We start from the raw sequence: 19,564 nt of genomic DNA, 5'->3' as shown, positions 1-19,564 counted from the left end.
TCATGACAAGCTGTCTTTTCAGAAATAAAACATTCTTAAGCAAGCAAGAAATTAATTAAATAATAAAGAATACAGAAATTAAAAAAAAAAACAAGTATTGGTAAAATTTCTTTCAACAATATTAACTCTAATGGTAAAGAAAAATTTAATTGAAAATGAAAGTTCAATTCTATCAGGTTTCTTCCATTACTTTTCAGATAAATTCAAGTAAATTTAGTCCTGATAATAAAATAGCATGTATTGTATTATGTCATTTTTGTTTATATATTGCTCTCTATATACATAAAGCATTATAAAGTTTCATCAATATCTGTTTTAGGATGCTGGGATTCTAGAAACTGCTTTATTCTGTTCCATGTTCTTTTCTGTATTGCCATAATTTTTTTTACAATAATCACATAGTATTGTTACCAAAACAACAAACCTTAAAAATATTTATAAATCAACAGTATATACATATAACTTGAGAGCACCTGGCTGAATGGATGTGTACCAGAAGCAATGTCTTGAAGAATTTGAGGGGAGTCTCCCAGATGATCATATCTGTAGGTAAGGTCCACAGGACTGCCTATAAGGGCCACTTTTAAGTCATTATGAAGCCAACTGAAATAAAAATGTTTTGAGAGCTAAATAAGTACAATTATTGGTTTCATCATGGCTAAGTGCTATATCTATTTATTATTCAAAATATTAGAAGCACACAAAGAACATTTAACCTTAACAGATATAATTTACTATGTACCTTTTAAAACATAGTGCTGCAAAAACAAAACAAAACAAAACAAAACAAAAAACAAAACACAACAACAACAGAAAAAACCACTAAGGAAATTCCATGTATCAGTTTGCTGTGCAGGAATACTAACTGCAAGTCAGCTATAAGCGAAGACTTCAATTTTACAGTAATTGATTTGTAGTTTTTATTTTGCAGTATTTACATGGCAGACTCACTATCTTTTATTTATCCATTAAGGACACTCAAACATGGCTCATGAAAATAAACTGTCACTCATATTTATTCTTTATGGCAGGGTACTATGGATCCAGCTTCTACAAAAATAGTCATAAATGCAGGACCACATATTTGGTCTGTCTGAGACAATGCTAGTTTTCAACTGTTTTCTTAAAGTAATTAACAACTCCCATCATTCTCAACAGTTTCTTAGTTCAGGCAATAAATTATCTGGTTGCTCTATTCATAAATCTCCAGGATATAAATAAAAACAGTGGGGGGGAGTGCTTTCTAAAAACAGTAAAAAAAAAAAAAAAAAGGGAAGGAGAGGGTTTTGAAGAGTCAGGATGCTAGCTGCAATGTAAAACTACAGGCTGGATGCTGGGCAGGAAAAAAATGGCTATAAAAGAAATTTTAGGAAAATTCATGAAATCTGAATACAAACTATGTGTTAGAAAACAACAATTTTTATGAATACTAAATTTCTTCCTTATCAAAGAGAATATCCCCTGTCCTTAGAAAACCCAAACTGAAGGATTTATGGATAAATGGGTACTATGCCTACAATTTCCACATGATTCAGAAAATTATACTCACATAGACTCATAAGACAAATGGCAAAATGTTAACATCAATTAATCTGAGTGAATAGTACATGAAAAGAGGTATGCACGGACCATTTTAAGTATCTTGAATTATTTCAAAACAAAAAACTCACGAAATAAATTTTAAACAATTGGGAGGCACATAAATCTGTTAGGAACTGCCTTTTTTTTTATTTATTTATTTATATATTTTTTTTTTGACAGGCAGAGTGGACAGTGAGAGAGAGAGACAGAGAGAAAGGTCTTCCTTTGCCGTTGGTTCACCCTCCAATGGCCGCCATGGCTGGCGCGCTGCGGCCGGCACACCGCGCTGATCCGATGGCAGGACCAGGAGCCAGGTGCTTTTCCTGGTCTCCCATGGGGTGCAGGGCCCAAGCACCTGGGCCATCCTCCCCTGCACTCCCTGGCCACAGCAGAGGGCTGGCCTGGAAGAGGGGCAACCGGGACAGAATCCGGTGCCCCAACCAGGACTAGAACCCGGTGTGCCGGCGCCGCTAGGCGGAGGATTAGCCTAGTGAGCCATGGCGCCGGCCCAGGAACTGCCTTCTAATTACCTTTGGAGTCTCAGGTACAACGTAATTTTTCATATATAAGATAGAAAAAAAATCTTTTTAGCATTGAATAAATATTATTACTAACCTCTTTCTAATCCTGGCGTTAAATAATGGTGCCTCAAAACGTGGATTTGTACCAACCAGAAGGACAACATCTGCCTCTTCCACACCAGCAATTGTGGTATTAAGAAGATAATTGGAACGTAAGTCTGTGCTATAAACAGAATACATAAAATCCAAGTTTACTTTATTTGAAAGCTTATATATGCCAAAAATCCATAGAATATTCTCTCACCATCAAATCTATGGCACTTCTAGACAAAAAATTTTCATGAAATATACCTAAATTAAAGCAAAGATACAGATACTTGGCAATAACTGGACTTTCTCATCTATAGCAGCTGATTTGATGTTCAGCAGTACATGAAAGTAAGTTGGTGGACATGGAGAATTCAGACTGTCACACAATGTCATTAATGCCTTCGATGTGGTTGATTAGTGACTTGTAAAAGAAAAAAAAAGGGAAAAAAGAAGGCCTAGATCATAGCTTCCTATTTCTCACCCGGCTCCTGCAGTAGGGAAGATCTCTTCAGTGCATAAGATGTCAGAGTCCACTCTATTAAGCAAATCTTTGAGAGCTACTAGGGCTTCAGCATCCACCAAGCCACCTGCAACTGCTGCTACATCCTTCCCTTGAAAACTCTGCAACTAGAAATGGATTAAGAGATGATCACCAAGAAGCCTACAATCAGCAGTGACCACAATGAATTGTTCAGAAAATAAACTTCTGACTACAAAAGTCTCACACTAATTATTAACTTAAAATTAAGAGGCAACAGGAGTATATGTGGAGCCAAGGCTAATAACGCAGCTTGGAAGGAAACTTTTTTTAAGTATTTAGGGAACAAAAGGGCTTCAAAAAGAGGTCTGGAGAACTAAGACTACGGAGTCAGTTATTTTAACTGCAACCCATTATAAGGAATTTGTCATTCCTTCCAGCTTTTTTCTATGTTGCCTTTCTTCAACCCAAAAACTATCTCCTCAACTTTTGCTCTGGCAAGCTCCCATTCAGTTTTATACACTGCTTAAAGAATCACCTTCTCTAGAAAGCATCTGGATGTACAAATCTTGGTTAAGTATCTCTCCTATATGCCCCTTCTCCTATCACTTTCTGTACAAGTAACCACTGCAATACATGATGATTGCAATAATTAGGCATTTATGCATCGTTCTCCAATACAAGATTGCAGGAGGTAGAGAATTCTGTGCCAGTGGTCTTTATATTCCTGTATCCAGCAAACATAACATCTGGCATATATTTCTCAAATTACTATCTTCGTAAGAGGAAAAAGGGAAGAGAATACACCCCCTTTATAGCAAAGATGTTTCTTGAAAATCACATACTGTTTATTCTATATTTCAGTTTTTTACCATTCCAGCTACACGAGAGAGTGCATCCTCCCAGGAGGTATAGGTTAAAAGTCCCTTTTCGTTTCTGACCATCGGCTCAGTGAGTCTCTGACGCTTAAGTCCATCGTAGGCAAATCTAGACAACAGAAATTATACCATTTGTGTAATTTTATTAAAGGGGCAACTAATGTTGAAGTTTAAAATCTATAAGAAACGCTGTTTAAATACAGGATGGTTAAAGTGTTAAATAAAATAATACCTAGTTATAAATAATTATTTGATTCTTTTGTGAACATTACCTAAAATCAAAACACTATCGAAAAAGCTATATTTCTTTTATTTTTAAGTAACTCAACAATCTTTTTTTAAAAAAAGATTTTATTTATTTATTTATTTATTTGAGAGGTAGAGCTAGAGAGAGAGGGAGGGATAGACAGAAAGAACTTCCTATGCTGGATCACTCCCCAAATGGATTTAACAGATATAGCTGAGCCATTCCAAAGCCAACATACCATAGGCAGATACAGAGGCTCAAATACTTGGGCCATCTTCCACTGCCCTTTTTTTTTTTTTTTTTTAAAGATGTATTTATTTATTGAAGGTCAGAGCTACAGAGAGAGAGAGAAAGAGAGAAAGGGAAAGGCAGAGATCTTCCATCCACTGGCTTACCCCCTAGATGGTTTTGACCGTTGGAACGGGGTCAGGCAGAAGTCAGTAGCTTCCTCCATGTCTCCCACATGGATGGGAAGGGCCCAAGAACTTGGGCCATCTTCCACTGCTTTCCCAGGCACATTAGTAAGGAGCTGCATCAGAAGTAAAGCAGCCAGGACTCAAACCAGCACTCCTAAGATATGCTGCCATTGCAGGTGGTGGTTTACCCTCTGCACCACAACACTAGCCACTGCATAACGTAATTTTGATAAAATATCTAGAGGCACTCAAGTTGTATAAATAAAACATTTAGGGGCCGGATGTAACTCCTAGATGGAATTACAGGTTCCTGGCTCTGGCCTGGCCCAGCCCCAACTGTTGCAGACATTTAGCGGGGTGAACCAGTAGATGGAAAATCTCTTTCTGTCTCCCTCTCTCTGTGACTCTACCTTTCAAATAAATAAATCTTTCAAAAAAAATTACATTGTGCAAACTCTTATAGACCTAGGAATATGTCAGTTTTGTTCCATTCTCTATATAAGCAGTTCAAATTTCAACTGCTTATTCATTAACCCATTTGGAAATACGAGACACAACTCTTTAAAATTATGATAAAGTTTCTTAAAATCAATTGTAAAATGTAAGGAAAATAATATAAGTTCATACCTGGTTTTATCAGAAATCCACTCTTCATTGATGTCCTCATGCATACGTGGCAAAATCCGCATCACCTCTCCGGTTCTTGTGCTAACTACAATATTACTTCCAACTGCATCCATCACATCAATGGATTCTGTCTTTCTGAAAAATAAACACATGCATGAGACACCAGTTCAAAGTTCACAGAGGGGCAGGCATTGTGGCACAGCTGATTAAGCTGTCATCTGGAACACCCACATCCCATATCAGAGAGCCTAGGTCAAGCATCATCTTTGCATCCAATCCAGCTTCCTGCTAATGTGCACCCTGGAAAGCAACAGATGATGGCTCAGGTACGTGGTTCCCTCCCACCCACATGAAAGACCTGGATTGAATTCCTGGCTCCTGGCTTTGACCTGGCCAAACCATGGCTACTGTAGGCAATTGGGGAATGAACCAGCACACACAATAATGAAGCATTTAAAACCATTTTCTGACAGATGTTCCCCTTTGCCAAGTGATGCCCAGCACTGCGTAGAGACTCTTCAGAGTCCCTATCAGCATGAAGGACCTCCCCAATTACAGCCCCAGAACCTACCAGACTCTAGAACCATAAGCTAAATAAACCTTTTATCTTCATAAAAAGAAAAAAAAGTCTATTCAATCCAAAAGACAGTATTGAGGGATTTCAACTAGCCAAATCTGGGGCTATTTAATATTAAAATAAATACTAAGGGCAGGCATTTAGCCTGCTGATACCTGTAACCCATAATGGAGTGCCTGGGTTCAATACCTCTGACTCCTGACTCCAATTTCTCACTGATACAAACAATGGAAGCAGCAGTGATGGCTCAAGTAATTGGGTCTCTGACTCCCATGTGGAAGACCTAGATTAGGTCCCCAGCTCCTGACTTTGGCCCAGCCCTGGCTGTGGCAGGTATTTAGGATGGGAGCTTGTGCTCTCTGCCTCTCAAATTACAAAAACAAAAGCAAACAAAAAATAGGAGGGATAGGATTTCTGGTGATGGCAAATTAAGGAGTTCAACAGATCTTCCACTACCAAAAAACAAAAATAAAATCAGACAAAATCCACCTCTGCAGTACTTTGGAAATCTACCAAAGGTTTACAACAATGTGAGAAAAGCTTTTCTGAATAAAAAATTGCTTTGTTCCCTACCACCTATATAGGAGACCTGGATTGGATTTCGGGCTCCCAGCATTGGCATGGTTCATTTGAGAAATGAACCGGAGGATAGAACACCTTTCTCTGTCTCTGTCTCTCTCTACCTTTCAAATAAAATGAAAATAAATAATAAATTTTTAAAAAGTTTAAAAAAGAATTAAAGGGGAAGTAATGACAACCATGAATCAACATGTAGAGATTCTCAGTAAAGATACTTCACAGTTAAGATACCTTAAAAAAAAGGGGCCAGCGCCGCGGCTCACTAGGCTAATCCTCCACCTGTGGCGCCGGTACTCCGGGTTCTAGTCCCAGTTGGGGTGCCGGTTCTGTCCCGGTTGCTCCTCTTCCAGTCCAGCTCTCTGCTGTGGCCCGGGAAGGCAGTGGAGGATGGCCCAGGCGTTTGGGCCCTGCACCCACATGGGAGACCAGGAAGAAGCACCTGGCTCCTGGCTTCGGATCAGCGCAGCACGCCAGCCGTGGCAGCCATTTGGGGGGTGAACCAACGGAAGGAAGACCTTTCTCTCTGTCTCTCTCACTAATTCTGCCTATCCACAAAAAAAAAAGGGGGGGGGGGGGCTGCGCTGTGGCATAGTGGGTAAAGCTGCCACCTGCAGTGCCAGCATCCCATATGGGCGCTGATTTGAGTCCTGGCTGCTCCATTTCCAATCCAGCTCCCTGCTATGGCCTGGGAAAGCAGAAGATGGTCCAAATCCTTGGGCCCCTGCATCCACATGGGAGACCTGGAAGAAGCTCCTGGCTCCTGGCTTCAGATCGGCTTAGCTCCAGCCATTGTGGCCAATTGGGGAGCGAACCAGCAGATGGAAGACCTCTCTCTCTCTGTGCCTCTCCTCTGTGTAACTCTGACTTTCACATAAATAAATAAATCTTTAAAAATAAATAAATAAATAAATAAATCTTTAGAATAAAGAAAACAAGACTATTTTACCCCTTAGAAGTTAAGTATTTTAGAATTAATTTTCAAGAGAACTACCATTAATTTACACACGTTCATCTGCTTCTTCAATCTAACAACTAATCTTTGATTAAAAGGGTTTTACTTAGGGCAAATAAAAGCTTAGCATACCAAAATGATTAAAACTCCCAGAGAAAAACTACCCTTACCATTTTTTTGAACAGTAGTGAATTAAGGTCAAAAAGCAAATTGTAAGAAATGTAAAGGTGAATGAATACCTTGTTTCCCAAGGCCGGGCAGTAAAGGCGTAGGGCTTAGAGGTTAGAGCACCTACAGGACAGATATCAATGATATTTCCAGACAGTTCAGACATGAACATCTTTTCAATATATGTGCCAACTTGCATATCATTTCCTCTGCCTGTTGTTCCCAAATCATCTACACCTGCAATCTCACTTGCAAACCTGCAAGACAAAAATGTGCCATCAAATGGTGAAGTCTAGCAAAATTATTGCCTTTCCTGTTCACAGAGACAATAATTTTCAAAACACTGAAACAACATGAGTATATACTCAATGACAAGCACAGTCCATGAATAAGATTCAATAAATGTTTGCATTTAACTAATTTATAACATACAAATAACAAAAAGAAAATCTCACAAGTATCACAGAGTGAATGCTTATAGATTTTACTTTATAAATCCAAGTAAAGTTGATATTAACTAAACTGTCATTTTATTGGTATATGCAAAAAACACTTAAAAAATAACAACCCTCTTCTCAAATCAAATAGGTTGCCACCCTATCTAATGTTATTATTCCACCAAAGTTTGTGAGAACTAAGTAAGTACAAAATGATATTCCAAGAAAGAGAAGAAAAAAAACTACCTGATGCACCGAGTACACTGTATGCATCTGGTCATGATGGTCTTTACCAAAGGCCCAATGTTTTTGTCCTCCACAGCACGTTTCCCCTCTAAAAATCGGCTCCTATCACTTCCAAACATCATGGATTGGTCCTTAAGCAGATTATGAAAGAGTCAATCCAATGCTACTAATGAAATTAAAATCTGAGACAACCCACAAGATTTACAAACTCTGACCACATACCTGCAGATCACATTCACCTCCTTGGTCACAAATAGGACAGTCCAGTGGGTGATTTGCTAATAAGAACTCCATCACACCTTCTCTATATGAAAAATTATAATATATAAAATGACATAAGTTGCTAGCACTCAAAATCATTTACTTATAAGCTTTTAAGTAACTTTCAAAGATAAATGCTTAAGAATAACTTCACATTAATTTAATATCAGAAATGCCAATGTTAACTATCCTTCTAGAAGCATTATATGGAAATCGCTTATAGAAGCCTATATTAAAATATCATTAGAAAACCTAGAAAATCATGACTTCTGACAGTACAAAATCATCAAAGTTACTAAACAGTCCTCAGAAAATATTCACATTAATTTAAAACAAAAACAATCAACACCAGAACTGGCACATCTCAGCCCAATAAGCCCAGACTCACGGTTCATGATAATGCTGAATAAATTACTAAACAAATGTTTTTAATGATGACCCCATCCTAGGTACAACAACACAAACCCGACCTCCTTTACTGAATTCCTAATCTATGCAAAGCTCCCAAATATTAAAATGTATAATTTTTCTGCTTTAAGAAAGATTATTGCATTAGTATTAATAAAATACCGGGCTTTCTTAGATTTTTCCGAGTTTGTCAGGATATTCCAACCCTTCATTACTGGCATGGCACATGCAGCTACCACCTAGAATTTCAACAGAAAAAAAACTGTGTTTGTATAGGAGCCTAATACATGAAAATGCTAAATTATACATTTGAAAACAAAGAACACAGTAGCTTTTTAAAGGCTGAATTTTTAAATTTTTCATATTTACACTTGATATTAGCCAAAAGGCTGAGAAGCAATAACATTTTCATGTTAACAAATGATAACCTGCCACTTCATTATTTCTCTAAGAAACAAACAAGACACTTCTATGGTTTGGATAAGATTTGTCCCCACAAAGGTTCATGTGCTGGAAGCTTGGTCCCCAATATAATAGTATTACAAGGAGTGGGGCCTAGTGGGAGCTGACGCGATCCCAGTGCACCTAGTGAAAGGATTAATGCTGGTCTTGAGGAGTGGGTAAGGTATTGTAAGAGTCTATTAGTTCCAAAAAAAATAAGAGTAGATTCGTTTCCAAGAGAGCAGGCTGTTTAAGAGTAACCCTTGTCCTTTCCTGGACTCTTGCTTGCTCTACTGCCATATTGTAAAGCAGCCAGACTCTCACCAGATAGGTGAGAATCTAAAGTACTAATAAATTCCAAAAAAAAAAAGACATTCTACTTAAGTTTATTCTGTCAGTCAGTGCCATTTTTAATTCTGCTCTGAAATAGAGCATAAAACAATTTTGCTTTTGATTAACTAGATACTATGGAATTAAAACTGACATGTCAAAATGCAATTAAACTACTGAAAAGTGAAACTCCTCACTGCAACTCTTTTCTCTAGTGAAAAACAAGAGCCACAAAAGCACTTTTAATTTGCTTCTGGGGACTATCCTACTTGTGTGTCACAGAACCATTTGGAAACACTGACAGACATAAGAAATCCCCATTAATCTCTAGATCTGTTTCAGCTACATGCGCTTGGGTTTATAAAGTACTTCCATCATTGAGTTTCCAATGTAAAATGAAGAGTATTAGTTTGCCCCCCCCCCCCCCATTAAATACTGATTCTAAACAAAATTGCTGCAAGATTTCTACCTTCCACAGAATGGTGTGGAATTTTTGGTATGAAGTACCTTAGGAGCTTTCTCAATTTCAACAAGGCACATCCTGCAGTTTCCAGCAACAGACAACCTTTCATGATAACAGAACCGAGGTATCTGCATGCCAACTTTCTCACATGCCTAGAAGACAAAATAAAAAATCTTGTGCATTAGGATAATCTGATCTCATCTCTGTTGTCACTGATACAAATAAAAAAGGAAAAAATGGTTTCTATCTATAAATCTCTTTATTTTCATCTGTTCTTCAGTCACTGAAGAAATTCCGCCCTCTTTGCTCTTGATCCCAATCCTTGTTGGCTCTGAAGCTGCCTCAGAGAATCGGAGGATCTCAGTATGCCTTCATTTATATGGAAGATACTGGATAAAGTACTCTTGGACTATTGAAGGACTGACTTCCCATATCCACTTCTGCACCACTGTCCCTGGGCCCTGTTCAACTGACCTAGTAGTTTCCTCCCTGGACTTCTCTTTGCCTTGCTCCTCTACTTTAGGGAGTAGAGACTCTATTTCATACCACATAGCTGGCTGTGATCCACTCCTATCTTTGGCTCCACACTTCCCACCCAGGGCTCACATTCCCAGTGTGACTGAAGCCCTTTCCAGTTCCTGTCTGCCAAATCCCAGGCATTAGCCCTGTTGTAATTATCACCTCCAATTTTCTACAAGTTCCTTCTCCTTTTAGCCTATAATGATGTTCAAATTTCCTCTAGAGTTAGTTTATCCATACTTACTCCTCACTCTAAAACAGTCTCCTTAATTTCCAATGATTTAACTACAAGTACTTTGTCATCAATAATGTTTTGAGTGTTTCGCATATGATAGATGCAATAGATATGAGTACCTCAAAATGACAAGTTTATTTTGGTGCAAAACATTTTCAAATCCATGCATAAGATAGGTTTTCAAAGTTTGTGGAAATGCATATTATAAAATACTTCACAGAGTTCAAAATTTTTTACACCAAAAGAAATTTATCATTTAATTCTACTTTTCCATGGACTTTTTAAAAAGATTTATTTATTTGAAAGGCAGAATGACAGAGAGTGAGAGACAGAGAGAGGATCTCTCACCTGCTGGTTCACTCCCCAATGCCCTTCTACAGGCTGAAGCCAGGACCCAGGAACTCCATCCAGGTCTCCCATGTAGGTGGCAGGACCTAAGTACTTGGGGCATCATTACTTGCCTCTCAGGTGCATTAGCAAGAAGCTAATGGGAAGCAAGAAGCTAGAAGTAAGAAGCTAAATGGAAAGTAGGGGCAGGACTCAATCCTAGGCACTCAATATGGGAGGCAGGCATCACGGTTGGCAGTTTAACTCGCGATGCCCCAACACCCATCCCTCCATGAACTTTTTGAAATATCCTTGCATAGTTATGAACAAGCGTCACACTCAGTTATATTGCATATGATTATCTGCAGCCCTGAGGCCATGCACTTTTCCAAGCTTCAGATTTAAACAAGCCTTTGCACATATTCTACAGATAGCTTAAATTCAATCTATTTGTGCTCTCCACATACAGCCTCAAACAGGCTAACAAAACCTGAAAAACCACAAAAATTCCTCTCCTTTCCATCAGTCCAAAACGCCTATTTGTCTAAATCTTGTTCTCCCTTAAATCTCCCCTCTTGTTTCTATTCCAAATGCTACTATTTTAGATCTCTTTATTTTTTTTATTTTTATTTTTTATTATTTTTTGACAGGCAGAGTAGACAGAGAGAGAGAGAGAGACAGAGAGAAAGGTCTTCCTTTGCCGTTGGTTCACCCTCCAATGGCCACCGCGGCCGGCGCACCGCGCTGATCCGATGGCAGGAGCCAGGTACTTATCCTGGTCTCCCATGTGGGTGCAGGGCCCAAGTACTTGGGCCATCCTCCACTGCACTCCCGGGCCACAGCAGAGAGCTGGCCTGGAAGAGGGGCAACCGGGACAGAATCCGGCGCCCCGACCGGGACTAGAACCCGGTGTGCCGGCACCGTAAAGCGGAGGATTAGCCTAGTGAGTTGCGGCGCCGGCCGATCTTTTTATTTTCTACTCCACTAATACTTTTTCCCTGTCTTTCACTCCAATTTTGCCATTCTCCAAACCTCTATATCATCCTCTACAGTCATTGTCACACTGCTTGCTAGCCACCAAAATTCCCAATGGGTCAAACTACCAGCTCTTTTGCATCACAGATGTTATATTTCATAACTAGACATTTCCTTCCTCAATAACTTGATTTTCTGTCATCTCATCTTCTACTATATCTTATATTCCATCAATACCAAACAATTTGAAGCGTCCTAAATACAACAAGTTTCCAGCTTTAGCTAATTATTTTTTCATAAAAAATGTACATCCTCATTCTTCACATATAAACACACCTATTCATCCTTTAAAATATTTAGGGATTACCAACCTCCTATCCTTGCTAAAATACTTTTGTCACATGAAATATTTAGTACATGTCTATGCCTAGCAGGTAGTGTAGAAATGACTGCTGAATTAAACAAAGAACATTTAGCTCTGTAATAACTTGCAGATGAAATTAAGCATCAACTCTCTATGACCAAATTTGTTATTTCTGAAAGAATTTGGAAAAATTAAACATATGGGATATAAATTTAAGAACACACTACCATTATTTTACCAAGTTTGTAGGACACATTCTTAATTATTAAAAGTAGAAAGGGGGTGGACATTCTGGCACAGTGGGTTAAGTGAGCACTTGGGCACATGTAACCTGCATCACAGCATATGACATGGAGTCTCATCTCCACTTTTTTTTTTTTTTTTTTTTAAGATTTATTTATTTATTTGTAAGAGCCAGAGAGAGAGAGAGGGAGAGAGAGAGAGAGAGAGATTGATCAATCTTCTATCTGTTGGTTCACTCCCTAAATGGCCTCAGTGACCAGGGCTGGGCCAGGCTGAAGCTAGAAGCCAGGAGTGCCTTCTGCCACATGAGTGGCAGGGATCTAAGCACTTGGGCCATCTTCCACTGCTTTTCTCAGGCCATTAGCAGGGTGCTGGACTGGAAGTGGAGCAGCCAGAACTCAAATGGCACAACATTGCAGGCAGTGGCTTTACCCACAACTCCACAACGCCAATCAATTGCCTCCACTTCTAATCCGATTTTCTTTTTCTTTTTTTTTTTTTCTGACAGGCAGAGTGGACAGAGAAAGACAGAGAGAAAGGTCTTCCTTTGCCGTTGGTTCACCCTCCAATGGCCGCCACGGCCGGCTGCAGTGCGCCGGCACACCGCGCTGATCCGATGGTAGGAGCCAGGTGCTTCTCCTGGTCTCCCATGGGATGCAGGGCCCAAGCACTCGGGCCATCCTCCACTGCACTCCCGGGCCACAGCAGAGAGCTGGCCTGGAAGATGGGCAACCAGGACAGAATCCGGCGCCCCGACCAGGACTAGAACCTGGTGTGCCAGCGCCGCAAGGCAGAGGATTAGCCTAGTGAGCCACGGTGCCGGCTGCTAATATTAGTGAATCTGAGAGGCAGCAGATGATAGTGCAAGTATTTGGTTTTCTGACACCAATGTGGGAGACCTGGTTGCAGTTCATAATTATGGGTGCACCTTGCCTAGCCTTGGCTTTGCAGGCATCTGGGGAGTGAAGCAACACATGAAGATCTCAGGGCCAGCACTGTGGATTAAAGCCCCAGTCTGCAGTGCCACCATCCCATGCAGGCGCTGGTTCAAGTCCTGGCTGTTTTACTTCTGATCCAGCTCTCTGCTATGGCCTGGGAAAGCAGCAGAAGATGGCCCAAGTCCTTGGGCCCCTGTAATCACCTGAGAGACCCAGAAGCTCCTGGCTTCGGATTGGCCCAGCTCTAGCCATGCGGCCAATTGGGGAGTGAACCAGAGGATGGAAGACCTCTCTCTCTGCCTCTCTGTAACTCTTTCAAATAAATAAGTCTTAAAAAAAAAAAAAAAAAAAAAAAAAAAAGATGAAGATCTCTTTCTGCCATTGTACTTTTCAAGTAAATAAATAAATAAGCTTCAAAAAACAAAGAGAAATGTTAAATGAAACTAAAAAGCATTAAACAAGCCCACAACAAAGATCACCTTTTCACAAACTTACCTAAAGTACCTATTACCTACAGTGAAATAATTTATTTCATGTAACTTCAAATTTCTTACTGGATATTCAGTTGGAGAGCACAACTAAAATAAAAGAACTATCACAGTTCCCTAAGAATGAAAAATAAATAAATAAATAAATAAAACCCAAGAGGGGCCAGCACTGTAGTGTAGCAGGTAAAGCTGCCACCTTCAGTGCTAACTAGCATCCCATACAGGGGCCGGTTCAAGTCCTGGCTGTTCTACTTCTGATCCAGCTCTCTGCTATGGCCTGGGAAAGCAGTAGAAGACAGCCCAAGTCCTTTGGGACCCTGCACCAGTGTGGGAGATCTGGAAGAAGCTCCTGGCTACTGGCTTTGGATCAGCACAGCTCTAGCCACTGTGGCCATCTGGTGAGTGAACCAGCAGATAGAAAACCTCTCTCTCTCTCTCTTTCTCTCTGCCTTTCAAATAAATAAATCTTTAAAAAAAGAAATGCCAAGAAAATAAAAGTACTTTTATGTAATTCTGTAGGTTTTCTTTAAAAGTAAATAAAGAGTATGAGGAAATAAACTGCTTTTTTCCCCCCCCAAAATCAGAACACACACAAACAAAAGTAAAGAATTAGAATCTTTGCTTACTTGGAGGACAGTAGTTCCCGGTTCCACCATGACAGACTGACCATCAACAAACACTTCAATCAAGTTGCTTGCGGCTGTAGCAGTCGTTCGAACTGACCATCAAAAACAATGAAGTGAAAAACAAATTAACAGAGTCAAATTTATTAATAATGGATGACAATAAATTAATTAATCCTATGTGGAAGCCTAAAATTTTTCTTCATTTTATACTATTCCTTAAACTTTTACAATACTGAGTTAGAAAAAGGCAAAGCTTTTTGGGGTCCAGTGTTGTGACACAGCAGATTAATCCCATCACCCACAACGCTGGCATCTCATATGGGCACTGGTTGTGTTCTGGTTGCTCCACTTTTGATCCAGCTACCTGCTAATGCATCTAGGAAAGCAGCAGCAGATGACCCAAGTGCTTGGGCCCCTGCCCCCACTGGAAAACCCAGAGGAAGCTCCTGGCTCCTGACTTTGGCCTGGCCCAGCCCCAGCCATTGCAGGCATTTGGGAAATGAACCAATGGATGGAAGATCTTTCTATCTTTCAAACAAATAAATATATACATCTTAAAAAAAAAAACACAAAGCTTTTTCTATCTTGATTAGCAAGTAGAATGTGGTTGTCTAATTTTAATACTTTAAACTGAATATTTTAATACAACAGAAAATAAGTTCAAGGAAAAAACACTTCTCAAAAACAGAATGGGGGCCGGCGCCGCGGCTCACTAGGCTAATCCTCCGCCTAGCGGCGCCGGCACACCGGGTTCTAGTCCCGGTCGGGGCGCCGGATTCTGTCCCGGTTGCCCCTCTTCCAGGCCAGCCCTCTGCTGTGGCCAGGGAGTGCAGTGGAGGATGGCCCAGGTGCTTGGGCCCTGCACCCCATGGGAGACCAGGAAAAGCACCTGGCTCCTGGCTCCTGCCATCGGTTCAGCGCGGTGCGCCGGCCGCAGCGCGCCGGCTGCGGCGGCCATTGGAGGGTGAACCAACGGCAAAGGAAGACCTTTCTCTCTATCTCTCTCACTGTCCACTCTGCCTGTCAAAAAAAAAAAAAAAAAAAACAGAATGACTTGATTTTTCCATTTTGGCACTGACAGGTATTTCCTAATACTTTTCATTTCATGTTAATTTCTGTAAATTGTTTAAGATAAAGACATATTTTGAAAATAATTCTGTCAATTTAAGATAATTTGCATCTTTTTTTTGTTTAAAACAAATAATAGATTTAAGGCCTTTGAAGAAATAGTAAATAGTACATAGACCTACAAATTCACAAAGATAAAAATCTAATGCTTACAAACCCAAATTAAAAAAACTCACCATATCCTTTAGTAGATTTAGAAAGGCCTACTAGGGCCCTTCTTACAGGTATCCTTAACATGTTGCTAAAAATTAAAGAAAGAATTATATTACTGTCAGAAAGAAAACATGTTCTTACAAACTTTTGGGCACTGTTTTACAGTTGTAAAGTACTTTAGGGGCAGGCATTTACCTAGCAGTTAGACACTGATTAATGGGACTGGGGTTGTGGTGCAGCAGGTTGCTGGTTGGAGTACTTGCTGTTTTGCTTCCAATTCTGCTCTGTGCTAATGTGCCTTGGAAAGCAGAAGATAATGGCCCAAATACCTGAGCCCCTGCCATCCACATGGGAGATGTGGATGGAGTTCCAGATTCCTGGCTTCAGCCTGGCCCAGCCCTAGTAATTATGGCCATTTGGGGAGTGAACCAGTGGTTGGAAGATCTCTGTCTCCCCCTCTCTCTGTCATTCAAACAAAATAAATCTTTAAAAAAAAAAAAAAAAAGGAAAAGAAAGAGGTACCAATTAAGATTCCCACATCCCACATAAGAGTGCACAGATTCAATACTCAGCTCCAGCTCCTGAGTCTAGCTTCCCACCAATGCAGACACTGGAAGGCAGCAGTGATGGCTTAAGTAATTCAGTTACTGCCCCCACATGGGAGATATAAATTTAGTTCCTGGTTCCCAGCTTTGGCAGGGCATAGCCCTGGCCGTTGTAGGCATTTCAGAAGTGAACAAGCAGATGGGAGGTCTTTGTCTCTCAAATAAATAAATTAAATAAAATAAAGCACCTCATATATATTATGTCAAACTCTGTAGATAAGGCTATTTCATCTCAGATATATTAACTGACTTACACAATGTCAAGAAGCTAAGAAGCAGTAATTGTATAAATTTGGGATACCCAATTTTGTATAAAGGGCAGCTTTGTTGTTTTCCAACAATAGAGAAATGATGAAACTTAAAACACTGCTATATAGTAAAATAAATTGTAAGAATAACACTTTTGGGGCTGGTGCTATGGCATTGCAGTTAAAGCCCCAGGTAAAGCCCCAGCCTACAGTGCGGCATCCCATAAGGGCGCCAATTCAAGTCCTGGCTACTCCATTTCCAATCCAGCTCTCTGCTATGGCATGGGAAAACAGTAGAAGATAGCACAAGTCCTTGGGTCCCAGCACCCACGTGGGGGACCCAGAGGAATCTCTTGACTCCTGGCTTCAGATTGGCCCAGCTCCAGCCATTGTGGCCATTTGGGGAGTGAATCAGCAGATGGAAGGCCTTTCTCTCTCTTTGTCTCTCTCTGTGACTCTGTCTTTCAAATAAAATAAATAGGGGCCAGCGCTGTGGCCAAGTGGATAAAGCGGCTGCCTGCAGTGCCAGCATCCCATATGGGTGCCTGTTTGAGTCCTGGCTGCTCCACTTCTGATCCAGCTCTCTGCTATGGCCTGGGAAAGCATTGGAAGATGGCCCCAGTGCTTAGGCCCCTGCCACCTATATGGGAAACATGGATGAAGCTGCTGGCTTCAGCCATTTAGGTAGTGAACCAATAGATGGAGGATCTCTCTGTCTCTCCCTCTTTTTTTTTTTTTTTAAAGATTTATTTATTTATTTATGTGAAAGAGTTACAGAGAGAAGGAGAGGCAGACAGAGAGAGAGAGAGAGAGAAAAAGGTCTTCCATCCGCTGGTTCATTCTCCAGTTGGCTGCAATAGCCAAAGCTGCGCTGATCCAAAGCCAGGAGCCAGGAGCCAGGAGCTTCCTCCTGGTCTCCCATGCGGGTGCAGGGGCCCAAGGACTTGGGCCATAGCAGAGAGCTGGATCAGAAGTGGAGCAGCCGGAACTTTTTTTTTTTTAAGATTTATTTATTTATTTGAAAGTCAGAGTTACACAGAGAGAAGAGAGGCAGAGAGAGAGGTCTTCCATCTGATGGTTCACTCCCCAATTGGTCGCAACAGCTGGAGCTGCACTGATCCAAAGCCAGGAGCCAGGAGCTTCCTCCAGGTCTCCCACATGGTGCAGGGGCCCAGCCAGGACTTAGGCCATCCTCTACCGCCTTCCCAGGCCAGAGCAGAGAGCCGGATCAGAAGAGGAGCAGCCAGGACTAGAACCGGCGCCCATATGGGATGCCAGCGCTTCAGGCCAGGGCGTTAATCCGCTGTGCCAAAGTGCCAGCCCCGAGCAGCCGGAACTTGAACTGGCGCACATATGGGATGCTGGCACTGCAGGTGGTGGCTTTACCCACTATGCCACAGCACTGGCCCCTCCCTCTAACTCTTTCAAATAAAGAAAGAAATCTTAAAAAAAAAACTATTGATGATACAAAGGCAAAACTCAATTTGTTTAATCAGCACTAACAGATTCAAAATCAACAATCAGTATTTCACAATACTTTGAAAACCTTTAATACTATCATAAACATACAACATTAAAAGTAGGTGCCCATTTTAGATAGATAGGAAATAACCAGAAACAGGCTGTTTGTGGAACATCCAGAAGCAAATGGAATACTACTGAGCCCAACATAAGAACAGACATACCACACTTTGATATGTGCTTTTAATGTATTTATCTGGGGTGGGCATTCAGCCTTGCAGTTAAGCTGCCAGTTACAACACTGTAGTCCCACACTGGAGTTCCTAAGGTTCAATACCCAGTTCTGTCTTCTGAGTCCAACTTCCTGCTAATGCACACCCTGAGAGGTAGCAGCGATGGCTCCCGCTGGGTCCCTGGCACCCAGGTGGGAGGCCTAGATTGAGCTTCTTCCTGAAGGCTTCCTTCCCCAGCCCAATCCCTGCTACCCCGGCCATTTGGGGAGTGAACCAGCAGATGGGACCTCTCTCTTCCACAATGTCCCCACAGCCCAACCTTCTTCCTACTGGCTGTGGCCTCAGACTGACATATTCTTCCCTTGGATTTTTCTGGAACCTCCTCATCCTTCTAATCTTGGCTTAAGAGCTTCCTCCCTGTCCCGAGGCTCTCCTACACCAGCCTATCTAAAGTTTTTTGACAGCTTCCGTCAGTCACCCACCTTAGTCTTCTTTATGGACTCATTTCTGACTTCACAGTACAGGTTCAATAACCAGTGAATCTCCAATCCCTGGCCATAATTCATAAAGAGATCACTTTCCTGGAAGTAAGAAGTGCAGGTTCTCTGCCACCCTTACAACTCTACTTAACGACAACTCGGTTTAAAAACAGAATTTTGCACAAAAAGAAAACCTGATGTTAACAACTCACGTTGTTTGCTATACTCTGAACTTGGGTGTCTGCAGAGTTGGGTCTGACCCATGACCTTACAGTACATGCATCAGATTCGATCCCCGAAACTGGCGAGCAACACAGCCGTGTCATTCGCAGTACGACCGTGAGCTACCTTTAAAAGTCCTCCTGCTGAGTTTCCCCACCAGTGAAAGGGATAAAAAAGTGCTACCCAAGGTGGTCAATTGAACAACAACAACAAAAAAAGCAAAGATCAGAGGCATGACGGCTGCGAAATCAACGGCGACTAAGCAATGATGCACTGTCCCAGGTACGGTATGTGGAAATTCGGGGGGAAGTTCTCATCTTAGGCTTTAGGTCTTAGTCACCTGACACAGCTCCTCCCACCGGGGACAAAACGGCCTTCTCCTACGAAGGGAACGATCCGCTTTTGCCTGCAGGGAGAAGCTGGCCCACAGCCTGCATTCGGACCCTCTACCTCCCCTCTGCTCCTTCAGGGCAGAGATCATCACTAACAGCCTTCACCTGCCGGCTCGCGGGGACTCCCGGGCCGGGCAGGAGGGAGGCGGTGCCCAGTCAAGGACAAGAGGAGAATGAGTGTCCCGGGCCATGTGAAACAGTCCTCCTGCCAAAAAATAAACCCCTGGC

At 41.3% G+C, this 19,564-nt stretch overlaps 1 protein-coding gene across 1 annotated transcript in view; it reads right to left on the bottom strand.

Annotated features, from left to right (window-relative positions):
- Positions 1-19,564, bottom strand: part of NDUFS1 (NADH:ubiquinone oxidoreductase core subunit S1) — a 33,740-nt gene that overhangs the window by 14,032 nt on the left and 144 nt on the right. The window contains exons 2-13 of the mRNA XM_002712574.6: positions 15,720-15,784; positions 14,416-14,507; positions 9,745-9,852; positions 8,629-8,705; positions 8,020-8,101; positions 7,798-7,928; positions 7,186-7,371; positions 4,839-4,973; positions 3,543-3,657; positions 2,674-2,819; positions 2,197-2,325; positions 474-603 (exon numbers count right to left, since the gene is read on the bottom strand). Of these exons, the coding sequence (XP_002712620.3) occupies positions 474-603; positions 2,197-2,325; positions 2,674-2,819; positions 3,543-3,657; positions 4,839-4,973; positions 7,186-7,371; positions 7,798-7,928; positions 8,020-8,101; positions 8,629-8,705; positions 9,745-9,852; positions 14,416-14,507; positions 15,720-15,780 (1,392 nt within the window). The 5' untranslated portion in view covers positions 15,781-15,784. The remainder of the gene's footprint in view (positions 1-473; positions 604-2,196; positions 2,326-2,673; positions 2,820-3,542; positions 3,658-4,838; positions 4,974-7,185; positions 7,372-7,797; positions 7,929-8,019; positions 8,102-8,628; positions 8,706-9,744; positions 9,853-14,415; positions 14,508-15,719; positions 15,785-19,564) is intronic.

The sequence above is a fragment of the Oryctolagus cuniculus genome, chromosome 3 (genome assembly GCF_051225735.1).
Source record: "Oryctolagus cuniculus isolate XC-2025 breed Fujian yellow rabbit chromosome 3, ASM5122573v1, whole genome shotgun sequence".
Classification (NCBI taxonomy): domain Eukaryota; kingdom Metazoa; phylum Chordata; class Mammalia; order Lagomorpha; family Leporidae; genus Oryctolagus; species Oryctolagus cuniculus.
Note: the sequence above shows the minus strand (reverse complement) of the source record. Positions and strands in the feature narration are given on the sequence as shown.